The sequence below is a fragment of the Meles meles genome, chromosome 11, assembly GCF_922984935.1.
Source record: "Meles meles chromosome 11, mMelMel3.1 paternal haplotype, whole genome shotgun sequence".
Taxonomy (NCBI): domain Eukaryota; kingdom Metazoa; phylum Chordata; class Mammalia; order Carnivora; family Mustelidae; genus Meles; species Meles meles.
The window spans coordinates 87,618,282-87,637,788 of NC_060076.1; the positions used below are offsets into that span (position 1 = coordinate 87,618,282).

At 38.2% G+C, this 19,507-nt stretch overlaps 1 protein-coding gene across 3 annotated transcripts in view; it reads left to right on the plus strand.

Moving 5' to 3' along the window:
* PTAR1 (protein prenyltransferase alpha subunit repeat containing 1) overlaps positions 1-19,507 on the plus strand; it is a 51,452-nt gene that overhangs the window by 11,874 nt on the left and 20,071 nt on the right. For all 3 annotated transcript variants that reach the window (XM_046022776.1, XM_046022774.1, XM_046022775.1), the window contains 2 exons: positions 8,889-8,955; positions 19,108-19,212. In XM_046022776.1, coding sequence (XP_045878732.1) covers positions 8,889-8,955; positions 19,108-19,212 — 172 coding nt within the window. The remainder of the gene's footprint in view (positions 1-8,888; positions 8,956-19,107; positions 19,213-19,507) is intronic.

The window sequence follows — 19,507 nt, forward strand, 5'->3', positions numbered from 1 at the left end:
CTGCCTGCCTCTCTGTCTACTTGTGATCTCTGTCTGTCAAATAAATAAATAAAATCTTTAAAAAAACAAAAAGACTCTGCCTACGTTTATGGCATAGCTTAAGTTTGTGGCATAAACTTAAAGGAATAAGTTTAGCCATAAATTTAAAAGTAGGGACATTTATGCATTGTTAGGCCCTCTTTCATTCTCCCTTCCATTACCCTAAAGTGGATAGTTTATGAAACCTATAGTAAGTTTCAGTAACATTAAGGTATAAAGTAATACCATATGAATACATCAAGGTTGTTTTTTTGTTTTGGGGGGGTTGTTTTTTGTTTTTGTTTTTGTTTTGCCAAATACAGCTGTATTGTGTACGTTTGTGCACACAAAAATGTATAATTGAGCCAATACATAACTAGCTTGGGGAGGTGGGGAGACAGATGATGCTCTTGTAGTAGAGAAGAAACAGAATAAATTTTTAAAATGTCAAGGGCTACTGTTAATGTTGTTTCAGATCATCATTTTTTGCCCATTCATGTATGCTAGCCTAGCCTGCCCTCTGCCTGCAGCCCTCTAGGTCTTCTCTCCATTTCCCAATGTCTTATCTCTCTGGACACTGCCCTGCAGACTTTGCTGAGTCTCCTCATCGTGAAGTTTTAGTCTTGGTAGGCCTAAGAAGTCCCACGCAGAAGATCAAATGGTTAAGCTCACTCACACAAATAACTAGCATCTAAATTTTGAATTCTGGTGCAACTGTGTGTGAGTACAGAAGCAATTTGATGTTATTTTAACTTCTATCTTCATGGAAGCAGTTTTTAATTTCCCATTTTTGATGCATGGCGACAGCGTAGTTTAGTGTAGTCTCACATACTACTCAGGTTGTGTATTGTATTAACAATAAAAACATGGAAGTGAATTTCTAAGGTGACAGAAGAAAGGTACCTGAAAATGCTGATTAACAGAAGAGAATTCTGCCAAACTTGTTAACTGAAGCAGTTATTACACAGAGGTGAAATATTGCTAAGGAAAAAAGGGAAAAGTATTAGAAAAAAGCAGTTATTTTATGAAAATGCTATACCTTTAAAGCTGTTTTTTTAGAAAACATATATAAGAAGAGTGAAGTGAACAAAGCTCTCAGTTTAAGGATTTCAGAAACGTCAGTGTCTGTGTGTTTGTTCATGCCCAAATCCTAGGCATCACCTAGGAATGTATTCTGTTACTGAAGGTGACCTTTATTCTTGGGATAGATTTCTTTCTTTTTAACCAGACTGAATTCATGCTCTCATTAATGTGCTGAATTCCTTAGATGTTTGGAAAGCATCTGTACTAGTTAGAGTTCTCCAGAGAAACAATCAGAAAATTTTGTGTATATATAGCGATTTCTTGTAACAAATAGACTAACATGATTGTGGAGGCTGAAAAGTCCCATAGTCTGCTTGCTTCAAGCTGGAGACCCAAGAAAGCCAATGATAAAATTTAGCTTGAGTCTGAAGGCCTCAGACCCCAGGGAGCCAAAGTTTTAAATCCCAGCCCAAAGGCCAGAGAAGATTAGGTGAGATGTCCGAACTCAAGCAGACAGACAGGAAGCAAAGAGGGGCAAAGACCTCTTGGTTCCTCGTTTTGTTGCAGACAGGCCCTCTACAGATTGGATGATGCCCACTCACGTTGGGGAAGGCAGTCTGCTTCATGGAGTCTACTGATTTCAATGCTAATCTCACCGACACACTCAGAAATAATGTTTACTAATGTTTAATCTGGACACCCTATAGCCAGTCAAGTTTAATGGTAGAACCAAAGTTAACCATCACAGCTTCCCTCTTCATTACTTAGAGACTGATGTTTTTTTAAGTCTGCTGCAGTGGTAGCCATATTTGGGTTGAGAGGGGAATGATGCTGTAATTCTGATTTTTGAGAAATCCATGACAAAAATGAAGCAAGAGAGAAGTGCACAGCATCGGAGTCCTCGCTGAGTAGAGGAGCTCTGTCCCGCACTTGGACTGTCCCCAAGTGTGTCCTCCCGTCACTTGTGCGTGCTGCTCCCTCTTTCTCACAGCCTCTGCCAACTGTGCTCTCTTTAATGGCCATCTTCTGCTCTTCATTCCTTCTTTCTCACCTGGACAATTGTGACGACCCCATAGCTGGTCTACCCTGTTGTCAGTATCTTCTGTAGTCCGTGTTCATCATGCCACTAGCCAGTCATTTCAGATGTACTTCTCAGCAGCACTTCTTAGAAACACAGTTGGAGAGACGCTCTTCTGAAATACCCATCTGTCCATCTTACTTCATGATGCCTACAGGGTCAGGTTGGGGTTCAAACTTCTTGGTGTGGTATTCGAGGACCTTCACAGCCTTCATTACCAGCTTTCCCTCTGCCTTATATTCAGCATCAGAGCTTGTATATTCTCAGCTTCCAGGCTGATGGCAGCTCATAGATAGATTTCGCTTTGGCTTCTAAAATGTTTCTTAAACTGTTTCTAATATGTTCGGTAAACATTTAAAGTCAGGATGAACGTTTAAAGTTCAGATGGAAATCTGGATTTGTCTTCACTTGAAAAATCGAAAGTGTTGGATACATAAATTTCTGCAGGGCAACAGTTGGCTGGGGCTCCGAGCCTCTGCTTTTCTTGACCGGGTAAGCCTGTTGCAGTTCGCCACAACTGCCTCATGTCCTTCAGACACTAAGGCAGAGTGTCAGTTGCCACTTACTATCAGGTTTGCTTTGCTACTTTTTTGATGTTCATTTGACCTGCAGAAGCATCAGAGACTGCAGCATTTGATATGCCTCCCAGCCACAACATACTCGGACTTCACCGTGTCCTCCTGCTTGACTTCCATGCCTTCGCTGAGGCGAGGTTCACGTCTTACGCTGTCACCATTGTTGTGATTGGCAGTGAGCACGCACACACGCAAAGGCTGTTTGACTACGTCGGGAAGCCAGGATTATGTCTCTTCAACTCTACAGGAGTCCTTTATTCAGATGGCTTGCATAGTAGTACTTACCACGCGTCGTCATAGTTGATTATTTAAACATTTTCCCCGGGTAGATTGCGAGTTTGTTGGAAAGAGGGATTGTGGCTTGTCTCTCTTTATGTCCTCAGCTCCTTTATGTTTTCAATAGACATTTGTCAAATAAGTAACGAGAGTTTGGTAAGCAAGAGGATTTAGCTTAGTCTGGCTATCGATTCAATGACTGTATTCTGTAATGAAAGGGCCTTTCTTGTGTTTATCACATAGCTTTATCTCAGACCTCTCTTCTTGTGGTCACCAGAATGTATTTTGGAGAAGGAGGTTAACCAGTCCTCATGATCTTGGACTTATTTCTAGAGGCATGGAAACATATCTCTGTCAGGGACAGTTGGCAAATGTAACGACCATTACCAGGTGACTGCTGGCTTTGGGCCATTTCTGGAATCCCATCGTGGCAAAGAAGGAATTGATTTTTCTTCGACTTTTCCTTAGCATCCTTTTGTCCTCTCCTTGTCACAGTTGGAATTTAGCCACTTTCCTTGATTCATTTTCTCCTTGTGATGTGATGATGAATTAGTCGTGTGTTGGAGTGGCTTAATAAAGGAACATTTGTTTGCTGGTATATGTTCTGGTATTTGTAGAGAGATCTGTTTAATTTCAAGAGACCATAGGGACATCAGTACCTCACATCTTCTGGGTAACAAAGAATATGGTGTATGGTTGATAAAATGTAGAAGTAAAGTAATTTTTAAAAAGTTAAAGTAAAATAGTTACCATCAACTGTTGATCGTACATGTTTATCTTTTGATCTTGGTTCCGCCCTGACTTGAAGAGGCATTGTAGACAGTGCTACAATTACTAGAGTGGAAAGAGCATCTGCTTTGAAGGAAACATCTAGATGTAGACTTAGTTGGTCAGCATGCTGACGTCACTTAGCAGTGACTTAAGGCAAATTATTTAACCTCTTCCTATTTCTTCACCGAAAGAAGGGAATTGTAAAAGGTTTCAGAGGGTTTTTGAGAGGATCACATGAGTTAGTGTGTCTAAAGCACCCAGTGGGGAGTGCCACACATACTAGGCTCTCAGAAAACACGAGTTCTTTTTCTGATTTAACCAGAACCAGTAGGGAAGAAAAAAAGAAAAATACATGTAATTCAGGAATGATTCTTTAATTATGTCCAATATTTCTAAACCGGATGCTTCTCTTTCTTTGGCCCTTTCCTGTCTCTGACATTTCGTTTCACCCTCGCCTCTTGGATCCGACTGGAATGCTTCCTGAAGGAGGTCCTGTCTGAACTTGAGTCCTGAGTGGGAAGGACTTGGCAGTTTGTCAGACAGGACGGGAAAAAGGCTTGTGGCTGCAGGTGTTTTATACACAACCCGTGAGGCCGTTGATGTCATAAATCTTGGAAGCTGAGGAATAAGCTGCCGAGCAGTCACTGCTTAGCCCGCTTAGGCGATTGTCTTCCTCCCTCTGGTGGCATCCAGTATAGCTGGCGGAGCTGGGCTAGGAGGTACAGGCTTGGAAACTGGAATTATCGTTGAGTGCTTAATGTGTATCAGGTATTGTCCTAACACTTCGCAAGTGTGAATCATGTAAGACCCATGAGGTGGTGCTGTTATTAGCTCCATTTTACATATGAGGAAGACACAGAGGCACAGAGAGGTTAAGTGCCTTGCCCAGGTACTTCCTGGAAAGTGGGAGCTGGGCTTTGAATTCAGCCGTTGCTGGTATCCTAGAGGTAGGATGAGCCCCGCTGGTAGAGGAAGCCTTCTTTTGATTAGCTTTTCTTTCCACGCAGCCACAAAATGAAAAGTGGCAACTTAGGTATTTTCTGTGTTTACTGGTTTCTGCCTTGTCCTGCCTCACAGAAGTATCTCTGTGATGGAGGAGGAACTGGCCTTCACTTCTGAGTGGGGAAGGAGAGTTGGGTTCGAAGTGTAGGTGACTCTGTGCTCGCTTCGGCAGCACATATACGAAGTGTAGCTGACTCTTCTGCAGTGCAGGGACTAGAGCACTGGACTGAGCCCGCGTGGTGCATTCAGAAATCTGCATATAACTTCTGACTCCCCAAAACTTAACTAGTAACAGTCTGCTGTTGATAGAAGACCTACCGATACCATAGTCAACACCAATTTTGTATGTTACATATGCTATTTACTGTATTCTTACAATAATGTAAGCTAGAGAATAGAAAATGTTAAAATCATAAAGAAGAGAAAATACATTTACAGTACTGTACTGTATTTATTGAAAAAAAATCGCAAATGGACCTGTGTGGCACAAACCCATGTTGTTCGAGGGTCAGCTGTACAAACAAATAGCGACTACCTTTAGTTACACACATTTATTTTTTTTAAGATTTTATTTCTTTATTTATTTGACAGAGAAAGAGTGAGAGTGAGCACAAGAGGGGTGAGGATCAGAGGGAGAAGCAGACTTCCTGCTGAGCAGGGAGGCCGATGTGGGACGCGATCCTAGGAGTCCCGGATCATGACCTGGGCCAAAGTTAGTCGCTTAACCAGCTGAGCTATCCTGGTGCTCCCACACATTTCTTTTTAATGCCAAATAAAGAGAGTCCAGTAAGTACCAGGTTACCTAGGTAGTGTAATGGATTTTGAAAAGTTGTAGACTTGAAAAGAAATTCTAGAAGTCTTCCCATCATACAGAAGGATTTCCATTAGCTACTTAATACATGGGCTTTTCTCATTCCTTATTTTAAAAGTTTTAGAAGTTTACATTGTTTCACTGTAAAAACAATGGCCTTATTTCTGATTTCTTTGATTAATGTTGAAAGTATTCATTATTTGATTGGTAAGTAGCAGTGGTATTTCATTGGACAAATCTTTGGTTTTGTTGAGCATTTACTATTTGTCAAATAACTGGAGAACTGGAATGAATCTCACTTGGCTCACAACAGAGATTGACGTTCTCATCATTCTTGTTTCACAGATAAGGAAACTGATGTTCGAAAATGTTAAGTTACATAGGCAATGAAGTGGAGAAGCTAGGATTCAAACCTAGGTGCCATGGCTTACAATTCCTCTATCTGTGGGTACACATGGAACTTTTTGGACAGCGGCCATATTTTTCTCATCTTTTTTGAGTGAATGAGTAATCTGAAGATGTATTAGAGAGGACCTGCCTCCAAAAAGTATAGTCTCATCAAGAAGAGATTACTTATACAGTATCAGTAATAAAGTAAGATACACACGAACATAGAAATGAAGATTGCTCCAGGTAGGTAGGTCAGGAGAGACTTCATGAAAAAAAAAATTTTTTTTTTTTTTAATATTCAGATAAAGGAGGACATTTCTGGCAGAGAGAGGAGCAAACAGGTAAAGCTGATTATCCAGAGAAGGTAGTCAGATAGGAGAATGGTAGGGTTTGGCTCGGGTGGAGTATAGCACATGAAGGGCAGGTATAGCACATGAAGGGAGGCTGAGAAGGAGATTGTGGGTTCTTGGTTTTGGCCAGGTTCTAGTTTTCTGGTACATTTCTCCAGTATCCCATACTCTAGTCAAGTTCTGATATCCACAGTCTCTTGGAGAGCACCCTGTGTGACTTTCCGTGCCTCTATCCTTGCTCGTACTTTTTTCCATTCTGCAGTGCTCTTTATCATTTTATTCATTTATAGCCTTCCCTTACTCCAGTAAGAATTAATTTCAACTGCTTTGGTAGTTCCCAAAATATGGTACATGTTTCCAGTTCATCATTATTTCATTGTGTCTTATATAATTCTTTGTATGTTTTCTCCAACTAAAGGGTAACCTTCTAGAAGGCAAGATCGGGTCTTACTTATCATTATATCTCTTCTGCCAGTCCTAAGGACCCAGTTTAATATTTGCACATAATCAGTACTTGGAATATTGTGGAATTAAACAAGTTATGGTATAGAAAATTATAGTTATTTTTCTTGGTAAATATTAAATTAGTGTCAAAAGCTTATAAAAGTAAAAGAATGAAGAGGTTATTAATTAGGTTATTCTTTATAGACATGTTGTATTTATGCATATAATGACTTGTAATGAGGAAGATAGAGGTCAAAAATGTATGCTGGGGGCACCTGGGTGGCTCAGTGGTTTAAAGCCTTTGCCTTCGGCTCAGGTCATGGTCCCAGGGTCCTGGGATCGAGCCCCACATCCAACTCTCTGCTCAGCGGGGAGACTGCTTCCCCCTCTCTCTGCCTGCCTCTCTGCCTACTTGTGATCTCTGTCTGTCAAATAAATAAATAAAATCTTTTTAAAAAAATGTATGCTAATCCTATCTCTCATTTATTGAATGTTATAGTAATGAAATGATAGACTCACAATACATGTTAATTTCATAAGATGGTTGAGAATTAATAATTGATTTTTTCACTTAGAGTATTTTAAAAAGAATACAGAGATATATTTATGCATGCTCTTGTTTTTTAAAAAGTTTATTAAACACTGAGATGTCCCAACTATTTATTATAGACAGGTATTTTAATTGCCATGTAATTAAATTATTAAAAATGGTCAGATGCTGACTTTGCCATATACTGATTGGGTGCCCACGAGCAAATTATTTAAACTCTCTAAATGTCAGTTTCCTTTCTGTGAAGCGAAACAAGAATATCTTGAACCGTAATCATGAGAACTCAATGAAATAATGTAAATAGAAGACCTCCGGTGGTGCCTGGCATACATTAATCTAAATAGTTATAATTACTTTTATTATTTTATTTTACTTGGTGTTTGGCTGGTTAATATATCAGCTTGGTAGAAGTTGATTTCATGGTCCTACATTGATCATCTTAATCCTAAAATTCTCTTTTCAGTTTTAGTAAAATGAAGACAATATGTCTCACTATATTACTGATTTTGCCCTATTAAACAAGCTTATGGGGCGTATTTGAATGTATGAAAATTCTGACAGTACCATGATTGTCAAATAGCTAATGAATATTGAATAGGCTGTTAAAAAACGAAAATAGAAAATACTGAACAAAAATGAAAGTATTTATATTAATGATTATAAATTAAAGTTGTAAAATAAAACAGAAATAAAGTATTTTTTATCTGCTGCATTCATTTTTAAAATACCATTATATAGGTTAGAGTTACAGGGACATAAGTGCCCTCCTGTTGTCTTGGCAATATGAGTAGAAGCTGTTCATTTGAAGGACAGTTTGGAAATGCTTAGTAGGAGCCATACTGGTATTTGTATTGTTTGACATAGTAGTTAACTCCTGGGAACATGTACTGAGAAAATAATCTATGAGAAAAAAAGTGTGTTTACGGTAATATTATCTATAATAGTAAAAACAAACAGGAAAAAACCTAAAGAATGATAAAGATAAATGATAGTGTATTCCACTAAGTGTTGTTTTACAGCTGTTAAAAATGCATACTGTAGCAGTACTGGAGAATGCATGTCAAATAATATTGAATGGAAAAGAGAACAACGTGGTGCATTTGTCATTGCTATGACTATGTAAAAATGTGGGTAAGAAAGGGTAATCTTTGCAGGTGAATGTAAATGAGTTGTGTTAAATGATAACGAGTGGGTCTTTTTTCCCTTTCTGAAAATTTGCAGATAGTCAGTTATTGAAATATTTGTGAAATTAAAAGAATAATGGTATGAAAATTGTATTTCTTTTCCTTGGTCAGTATTAAATTAGAGCCAAAAACTATTAAAAGAATGAGTGAATAGTCTTTGTAGCCATATTGTATTGTAAAGTTATTTCAGTGTCAACTTTTAAGAGTAACTTTTATCATAAAGTAGAAAAAAATCTCGAGGGTAATCTTCATATTTCTGACGGCTTAGAACGGGGAATCTGCCATTAAAGTTATTATGACTTAGTTTGTATATTAGTATAATATCAGGTACCGATACACAAGATATAACTTAAAAGAAAGAAAAGCCAGGCTTCAAAGGGTAGGACTATTTTTAATGTGATTTCTCTTTATTTTAGAACTGATAGATGTCACGTGCACCCTGCTGCTTCTAAACCCAGACTTCACCACTGCGTGGAACGTAAGGTACGTCATTCTCATCAGTGATAACATGAAATTTTATCCAAATTTCTCAACACCTATAAATCCCATGAGTTTTTAGCTTTTTGAAAATCAAAATATAAACCATGTATCTATGGCATTTTATGCTTATTTCTTCTACCCATCTTTATAATATCTCCATGACAATTCTGACTTATACTTTGCTCGTTTGTGCATGTTTCTGTCCTTTCTCCATAAACTTTCCTGTCTGAAGTAGAAATTATCATTGCAAATTACAGTACACCATTTGCTTTTATTTTTCTTCCTTTTTAAAGGAGCCAGCATAATCGGTTGGTCTGTAAGGCATTGGTTTATGTATTAATGAAGTGTAGTAGAAAGCGTGTAAGAGGAGGATTCAAGGCCATGAACGTTTAGTCTCAATTTAATCACTAACATTGTGACCTCTGTGGGCCACTTGAAGTCTCTGGCACTCAGTATTTTGGGAAGGGGGTCACATTTTATTAATATCTTAGTTCCTTAATCTATTTATTTTAGCTTTAAACACAAAATAATTTTATAGGAATACCAAAGTTCAGACTAGGTTCATTTTTTTTTCATTGAAGTTTTTTCAGTTAAGCAATATGTATGGTTGCGTTTCTTTTGTTTTTAAAGAAAATGGTGATCTCTTGGACTAACACAAATTCCCTTAGAGTAAAGCAGAATACAAGTTCTAGATGAATAAATGTGAAGTCCTGTTGAACACTGTGAATCCATTTTAAATTTTCCTATAGGAGAGAGCCACAGATTATGGTTTTTTATCTTTTTTTTTTTAAAGATTTTATTTATTTATTTGACAGACAGAGATCACAAGTAGGCAGAGAGGCAGGCAGAGAGAGAGGAGGGAACAGGCTCCCCGCAGAGCAGAGAGCCCGATGCGGGGCTCGATCCCAGGATCCTGGGATCATGACCTGAGCCGAAGGCAGAGGCTTTAACCCACTGAGCCACCCAGGCACCCCGGTTTTTTATCTTTAAAGATGACTTAAACAGGGCGCCTGGGTGGCTCAGTTGGTTAAGCCACTGCCTTCTGCTCAGGTCATAATCTTAGTGTCCTGGGATCGAGTCCCGTGTCGGGCCCTCCGCTCAGCGGGAGCCTGCTTCTTCTCTCTCTGCCTCTGCCTGCTTGCGTGCTTGTGCTCCCTCTCTATGACAAACAAATAAATAAAAATCTTAAAAAAAAAAAAATTAGGTAATTTATATGTCTTTTTAAATTGTCTTTTGAATAATTAATGATCAGATATTTAGAGTAAGGAGTAAGAAGAGTATAGAATGAGATATAAGGCTTTAAAATTTATGTGATTTTAGAGTTCTGATTTTTTTTTTTATGGAAATCACCTCCACAAGTTAAAAAAAGGCAAATGTTCATGAGTGGCTGCTGTATTATGGGGACACACTACAGCTTTATTTATGATCTCATTTAATCCATACAGTACTTGACAGCATTTGTTCATTTATCAAATATTTATTGATGGAGCACCTGGGTGGCTCAGTGGGTTAAGCCTCTGCCTTCGGCTCAGGTCATGATCCCAGGGTTCTGGGATTGAGCCCTACGTCGGGCTCCCTGCTCAACAGGGAGCCTGCTTCCCCCTCTCTCTCTGCCTGCTTCTCTGCCTACTTGTGATCGCTCTCTCTGTCAAATAAATAAAATCTTTTTAAAAAAGTTTATTGATTGCTACATGCTGAGTTCTAGGCACGGGGAATAGAACTGTGAACAAAACAAACAAAACTCTGTCCTGATGGAATTTTATTCTAATAGGGGAAGAAAAGAAAGACATTACTAAATGAAATATACATTATCAAGTGGTGGTTAAATCCTCTGGAGAAAAAGTGGGACAAGAAAGGGAAGACGAGACAGAGGATGGGAAAAATAGTATTGCAGTTTTAAATAGGGGACATTTGAGCAAAGACTGGCATGATTTGGGGATCAATCTGTGGGTTCTGGGTAAAAGCATTCCAAGCACGGGGAACAGTAGCAAGTGGAAAGGCTCTCAGTGATGCTGAAAGTGCTCTTGGTGTTCTGGGACAGCAAGGCGGTCAGTGTAGCTGGAGTAGCTTGCATGAGGGAGAGAGTGATGGACCAGACCTCCCAGGGCTTTGTCAGTCTTCACATGCTGCTGGAGGAACTTGGACTTTTACTCGGGGTGAGATAGGAAGGCATTAAAACTGAGGAGGGACAGTCTCTCACTTGGGTTTAGAAACTGTAGCTCCTGTGGAAAGTGAACTGTAAGAGTGCAGGGAGCGGTGAGGAAGTGGAAGGTAGGCAGTGGTTGTGGTGATTTAGGTGAGAGATGCTTGTGACCTGAAGTAGAACTTAGCAGTGGAACAGGTGAGAAGTAGTGATTCTCCCTGTATTTTATGAACTGTATAGGCTTTGACTGTATTTAATAAACAATTTTAAAGACAGATGATGAACTGGGTGCAGGAAGGAGAAAGAAGAGGTTCAAGCTTGACTCTGGTTTTTGGCCTGAGCAACTGAAGGGACGGAGTTGCCCTTTACAGAGAGGAAGAGGAAGCAGATTTAGGTGGGGAGTGCCGGGTGGAAGTCAGGAGTTCAGTGTAGCACGTTAGGTTTGTGTGCAGGGAGTTGTGGAGGAATCTGAAGATGAGGCGGGAGTGCTAAGCCTGCTATAAATTTGGGAGTCACTAGAAAATGGGTGGTATTTAAGGCCATGAGATTGTTGGAGGGATGTGTGTAGCTGTTGGAAAATTGGAAATTATGTAATATTCATGGCTCACTGGTGATTCATATTGTATTTCTGTTGGAGCGCTGTTTTGGAGTTTGTGTGATGAGGAAGAATCAGCACAGGAGACATTTAGGAGGGTGCTATGAACTTAAAAATTGAGAGCTTTCTTAAGGGTAGGGACCATGTCTTTGTTTTCCAAGCATCCAGCCCTCTAGTGCCGGCACATACTTTGCTTGTAGACTGGGCACTGAAGAAAATTAAGTTCAGTGAAAATGAATTGAGGGTAATAGAGTAGGGGTACCATTTTTGTACTTGTTCTCCAGTTCCTCGTTATTACAGAGGGTTTGAAAATCCTTCAATAAGAAAAGACTCTTAGGGGCGCCTGGGTGGCTCAGTGGATTGGGCCGCTGCCTTCGGCTCAGGTCATGATCTCAGGGTCCTGGGATCGAGCCCCGCGTCGGGCTCTCTGCTCCGCGGGGAGCCTGCTTCCTCCTCTCTCTCTGCCTGCCTCTCTGCCTACTTGTGATCTCTCTCTCTCTGTCAAATAAATAAATAAAATCTTTAAAAAAAAAAAAAAGAAAGAAAAAGAAAAGACTCTTACTAGCATAATACATACATATATGGTTGTATATACATGCATATACACACACACACATATATATAATTTATTGTATATTTTATAGGGCAGTACAGTGTAGGAGAAAGAACCTAGTCTTAAGATACGTGGCTGTTAGTCCTTTTTCATTAATTAACTAGCAGTGGACTTTAGGCAAAACCTTTAGCTTCACAATAGCTTTAGTTTCTATAAGAGGTTTGAACTAGGTAATTTTTTTATTTTATTTTTATTTTTATTTATTTATTTGACAGACAGAGATCACAAGTAGGCGGGGGGGGGGGGGGAACAGGCTCCCTGCTTAGCAGAGAGCCCGATGTGGGGCTCGATCCCAGGACCCCGAGATCATGACCTGAGCCAAAGGCAGAGGCTTTAATGCATTGAGCCATCCAGGTGCCCCAGAACTAGGTAATTTTTTATGATTCCTTTCAAACTGTTTTGTTTTTTTTTTTAATTTTTTTTGTGGTTTTGGTTGTGGAAAGGGAAAATTGCTCCATAAATCTAACTTCAGTGATATTCACAGCAGTTGATTTTGAAAATGATTCTAATAAGATGATTAATAAAGTTTTGTGCTAGATGAATAAATAGGAAACCTTGATTTTAAAAGGATCCATTGTGGTTATGTATTCTAGTAAGTTTTAATTTATATTAGTAAAACTAATTAACATGAAGACATAGAATCAGGAGTACATTTTATGCAAAAACCACCAGCTTCGGAAGTAAATTGGTCTAACCTTATAAGGTCTCTTGCAAATCAAATACTCAGCACTTTATGTTTAATTTTTGGTATTTTTCTTCTGCAGTAACTGGGAAACATTCAGTTATTTTAACTGTATTTTTATAAACTGCTAAAAGATAGTATTAATATATCAGTTGTTCATTTTATAGGTGTTTTTGGTCTTAGGGGAAAAATAGTTGCAAGAATGGGTTTTTGAACTGATTTCCTGTAATTATAGTGAGTGATGGATATACTTTTAAAAATCTACGGGTTATAGAAAAAAATCATCTTTTTTGGGACGCCTGGGTCCCAAGTGGGTTAAGTGGGTTAAGCCACTGCCTTTGGCTCGGGTCATGATCCCAGGGTCCTGGGTTTGAGTCCTGCATCGGGCTCCTTGCTCGGCGGGGAGCCTGCTTCTCTCTCTGCCTCTGCCTGCCACTCTGCCTGCTTGTGCTCGCTCTCTCTCTGACAAATAACTAAAATCTTAAAAAAAAAAAAAAAAAAAAAAGAAAGAAATGGTCCTTTTTTTACTTTGAAATTCAATGTATTATTCCATGAAAGGGCTGGACTACATAACAGTGTCCTATTTTTTCCATCAGCCTATGAACATAGAATAAGCAAAACCTCTTTAAGTAACTAAAATAGCTAACACTAAGCTTCAGTGATCATGTCCTTTATTCATAGCCTATTAAAATTGGTGACTTTATTTTACGCAGATTTGATGTCCGGTTCTGGCACTTTGAATTCACAGATCTTTTTTTTTTTTTTTTTAAAGATTTTATTTATTTATTTATTTGACAGAGAGAGAGATCACAAGTAGGCAGAGAGGCAGGCAGAGAGAGAGAGGAGGAAGCAGGCTCCCCATGGAGCAGAGAGCCCGATGCGGGGCTCGATCCCAGGACCCTGAGATCATGACCCGAGCCGAAGGCAGCGGCTTAATCCACTGAGCCACCCAGGCGCCCCAGATCTTCAGTATAAGTTACTAATTCTCCCTCAGCTTCAGTTTTCTCACCAGTAAAACTGAGATAATACTATGTTGTGCCATATGAAATTGTTTTTTTAAAAACAATTGTTTTTATAAAACAAAAATAGTTCAACCTAAGCATCCAGATCCTAGTGTCTTACACCATTCTTTAATAAAAGGAAACAGGCTTCGTGAAGAAATGTCTGATTCTAGGACCAAGGCAGGAAATCTATAAGATTTGTATGGAACATTTCAAAGAGCCAGAAAGTGAGAAAGTGCTCAAAAAACAAAATGATGGAAATATGTCAAAGGGCTTCTAGTGGCCAAAGCTGGAACAATTTGAGCAATAAAATAACATAATATTGGGTTATACCCTAAAGTATAAAATGGATGTTTATACTGACATAATTGAAGAAACAAATAGTAGGCAACAGACAAATCTCTCATATAGAAGGATTCCAAATAATTTATCTAGGCAGCCGCCTTTGAGGATTTCGAGTGCAGCTCCCTTCCTCCTTAAGTGTAACTTCTTCCCAAAAGTACAGTGGAGAAACCGAACACAGACCATCAAGTAATCATGGTCAGTGTCAGACACAGACACCAGGTAATCAAGGTCACTGTCAGCAGTGACAAGTCATTCTGGTGTTTTGTGCCCCTGACTGTGGTGTGATAAAGATGGCACTTACCTTTTGTGAGCTCTTCCTCCGTAAACCAGTAATCTAACCATAAGAAAAATGAAATACCTCATTCGTACTCATAAAAACTGGCTCTGAGGAGTCTATGGAGACATAACCAAATATTATGTGATATTCTAGATAGGATGCTGGACTAGAAGAAAGACGTGGTAAAAAGTAAGGAATTCTGAATAAAGTATGGACTTCCCAATAGTAATTTCCTGGTATGATTCATCAGTTGTGACAAATGTACCATAATAATGTATTACTAATAAGGAAAGCTGGGCACAGTGTATGTAAGAGTTCTCTGTACTATCCTTATAAGCTTTGTGTAAATTTAAAACAATTCCCAGATTAAAACTTTAAGATTTTGTTTATTTTCTTAAGTAGTCTTGACACCCAGCGTGGAGCTCAAACTTACATGAGGTCAAGAGTCTCATGCTCTATCAACTGAGCCAGCCAGATACCCCAAAAGTTTATTTAAAGAGACAAAAAAACAAAAAACAAAAAAAATCGAGTATTGGCAATTTCCTATATTTCAACTTAATACAGGATTGTTTTGAGGATTAAATTAGATAATGTATGTAAATCACTTAACACAGTGCCTGATTCAGAAGTGTTCAGTAAATGGTAATTTTTATGAATATGACTCTTACTGTTATCATTACTGTTATTTCAGACAGAATAACTAAAGAAGCATGGGGGGGAAAGATGGCATTTGTTTATTCAGTTATACTGTGATATATTCAGTCATATATATATATGTACATATATATATATACACACACATACACTGTTATATATTCAGTTATACTGTGTGCCAAGTACTGAGCTAGCCAGTGGAGATTTTGCCATGGACAGATACACATAACCCCTGGTTTCCTACAGGTTTTAAATCAAGTGACAGCAGAGGGAAACCATAATTAATACTTTGAGATAGAGAGAAGACACAAAAACTTTAAAAAATAAGATAAAAAATAAGATAAACCAGGGATGCCTGGCTGGTTCAGTCGGTTAAGCATCTACCTTTGGCTCAGGTCGTGATCCCATGAGCCCCACGTGGGGCTCTTTGCTCGGCAGGAGCCTGCTTCTCCCTCCGCCTGCTGCTCCCCCTGCTCATGTGCTCTCTGTCTGACAAATGAGTAAAATCTTTAAAAAAAATAAAATAATAAGATAAACTTCGTAGAACTGGAAAACCCCTCCCGTAATATCACACAGGGTTGCACATACAGCATTGCCTGTTCTTTACCAACCCCTCCTCTTTACGACACAACACACATGGCCTTTTCCTTACCTGTATACCTCTCCCCCACATTTATTTGACCTTTGTTTTATTCCTTCCTCCTGTTTACAGTGGATCACCTAAGGCTTTAAGGATGAATCTCAAAGCCCAGCTTAGTCAATGTGCCTGAAAATAAAGCCACCTCAAATTGAAGGCAGTACTCCCATTTTCTCAGTAAGAAAAGTCCAAAAAAATTATTTTAGGCTAATATCAATATGTAAACTTAAAGATATGTGCATGAAATAAGCAAATGTTTAATATGTTATTTACTTCTTAAATTTAGATACCTTTAAAATAACTTGTTAAATGAAGTATTTGAATTTATTAATTTGTCATTTTCCTACTCAAATTTCATTAAACAATTTAATTCAAATGTTTCACATGGCTTATTGATATCAGTGACTTTGTCATCACAAGAGTTATTTTTTTTTTCCAACTTATTCAGACATTTTCCAGAGCACATAATGTTTACATGTACTTGTCTGAGATACGTAGAGCACTTTTTGAACCCATGTGTGACTGAAATTTTTCTCAAGATAGATCCCTACTGAATGTATTCGAGCACTTGATTTTCTTTTATTATATCTCTTGGTTAAGTGCTAGCTATAATGTAATCATTTACTATATTCCTTTTTTAAGTGATCTTTAAAAATTTTGTTGATGGGACGCCTGGGTGGCTCAATTGGTTAAATGTCTGCCTTCAACTCTGGTCATGATTCCAGAGCCCCTGGGATCGAGCCCAGCATCTGGCTCCCTGTTCAGCAGGGAGTCTGCTTCTCCCTCTGCACCCTCATTCCTCTTGTGCTTGTTTTCTCTCTCTCTCTCTCAAAGAAATAGATAAACTCTTTTTAAAAAAAAGATTATTTTTAAGAATTTTATGATAATATTCAGTGCCTACAGTGTTGAGTCCTGTGGCCAGGAATGTTTATTGAATTGATATTTAAATTCTGCTTCCTTTTTTATGATTCTATCAGGTGATCTTTTTAAGCATCCACATATACCATTGATTGGGGTTCTTTTAGGCTAAGATATCTTCCCAGATATTTTGTGCAAAATAAATTAATAGAGCACCCATAGGGGCATCTGGGTGGCTCAGTGGGTTGAGCGTCTGACTCTTCATTTCGGCTCAGGTCATGGTCTCAGGATTCTGAGATGGAGCCCTACGTCAATCTCCACGCTCAGCATGGAGTCAGGTTGAGATTCTCTGACCCTCTGCCCCTCCCCTGCTGGCTCTCTTTCTATCTCTCAAAATGAATAAATAAAGTCTTCTTTTTATTTTTTTTTTTTAAAGAGCCCTAATTTAAGAAACTTTAAAGATTCAGGTATAAAGTGACTCTTCTTTTCTGAAGAAAATAAGGACTATTTCCCCATAGATAGATAGATAGATGGGAGTATAGGTAGTTAGTTGTAATAAGGAGAGGTTTTTAATTTAGTAAATGGAAATTAGGCTTAATGTGGCAAATTCCACACCGTAGCGGTTTTTAAACTTTGGTGTGCATCACCTGGAGTGCTTGTTCAAACACCTTGCTTTGTCACTAGTTTCTGATTCACCGGGTCTGGGCTGCGGCCTGAGATCTATATTTCTTACAAGTTCCAAGTGATGGTGATGTTGCAGTTAAGGATCTACCTTGAGAAACACTGAAGTACGAAGAATTATAAATACAATTATATAGAATAATATTTTGCCCCTTTTTACACTGTAGGTATTCTGACTTACTGTATAATGAAACCTTACTGATTTCAGAAGAAAAAGGATGCAGAACTGCAAAAGTAACTGGCTGTTGCATTAAATATCCTTTCAATGACACACAGACTTCCTGTACATTGAAAGAAAAATAGTCAATAAACCCATTTGTTAAAGTATCCATAAACGTTCTTAGTATCACTTGAAATTATATCGTGGAGTGAAGTACCTAACCTAAAATGATTGTAAAATAAAAACATTTGTCATCACTGTTCAATATTTACACTAAGAAGAAAGTTATTTTCCTTATCAAATAAATTTTAGAAATCGCACATTGCTGTTGGAAAGAAAATATATAGTGGTAATTAGGAGCTAAGTTCATCTAAGTAGGTGAGGTATGTGATCTGGGCTCTGGTCTTGGGATTAAAGTTTTCTAAAATAAATGAATTTTCAACCCTACCACAGGCAGGACTTTTTAAGATTAATAAATTCTAGTAAATGATCTAATTTCATTATAATAGATACACTGAAAATTAATTGGGAGTATAATCAGTAATATCAGAGCTTATTATCAAAAACTTATCTGAGAAGTTAAATCAAAACCTAAATTGTATTTACTTGAGAAATAACAGGTGGAGAGCTCTTGCATGACATTCTTTATAACTGCATGGGAGCTTTGAACACTTTTAAAATGACAACAAAAACCTCACATTGCTCTTACTTGTATTTGTATTTCAAAAAGGAATGGTCTAGTATATCAGGGGCCATGCAGGCAGTTTACCTGGTAATAATATCTTTTGGGAACTTACCCTAAGTAGTAGTAGAAATGAAAGACATCTTAAGCACAAATCTCTGTTTCAGAAAAGTAAAAACTTGGAAGCAACCTAAATGTCTATAACCAAAGAGGAAAAAGAGCATAGCCACTCAGTGAAAACTATTTGACTGATTTAAATGTTTGCTTTAAAGATTATGTAGAACCATGGAATAATTCTTTAATTCTTTAAGCTATAAAGCAGAATATAAAATTATATGGTAAAATGTATATGCATATGAGGAAAGACAGAGGGAAGATTAAAAAATAAAAATAGTAATTTTGTTAAGATAGTGATTAATGAATGATTTTTCCTTACACCTTAATCGTGTGTGTGTTGCTCTTTATGTATTTTTGGTAATGAACCATATCATGTCCAGCTTAGGAAGCTAGAAGAATTCTTGACCAGTTTCGGATCTGCCTTACAGACACTGATGTCAGGACTTGTAGGTTTTGGAAATGAGATAGCCAGAAAACCTCTTTGCCCTTTCCCAAATAGGTAACTCAAGTTCCACTGTCAATTTAAGAGCTTCTGTTTCTGCTTATGAATCCTGTTACTGCGAGATTACAAAAATATATTCTTGATTACCGCATGTGATACTTAATGATGTGGTTTTCTTATTTTCTTCCCAGTGAGGTTATGTTAATAGACATGCAGTATGTTTGGATGGAAAGTTAGAGTAATGGTTCTTTTCATTTTTCTTTTACAGAAAAGAGCTCATCCTCTCTGGCACTTTAAATCCAATTAAGGACTTGCATCTGGGAAAACTGGCCTTAACTAAATTTCCAAAGAGTCCAGAAACATGGATTCACAGGTGTGGTTACTTTACACCGTAGGTTTCGTAGGGTTCAGAATTGCTGGAGAAACAAGTGTCAAGCAGGGTCACATATGGGTTCAGAGTGTGAATTCTAAAGACAAGTTACCTACTTTCCAGTTCCAAATGCCATCACGTGCTCCGTGTGTGACTTTCAGAAATGATTTAAGCTCTTCAAGCCTCAGTTTTCTCATTCATAAAATGGGAATAATAATAACACCTATTTCAGAGTTAATGGTTGGCTTTCCGTGAAATAATGTATATTAACACTACCACAGTGCCGGGCACATATTAA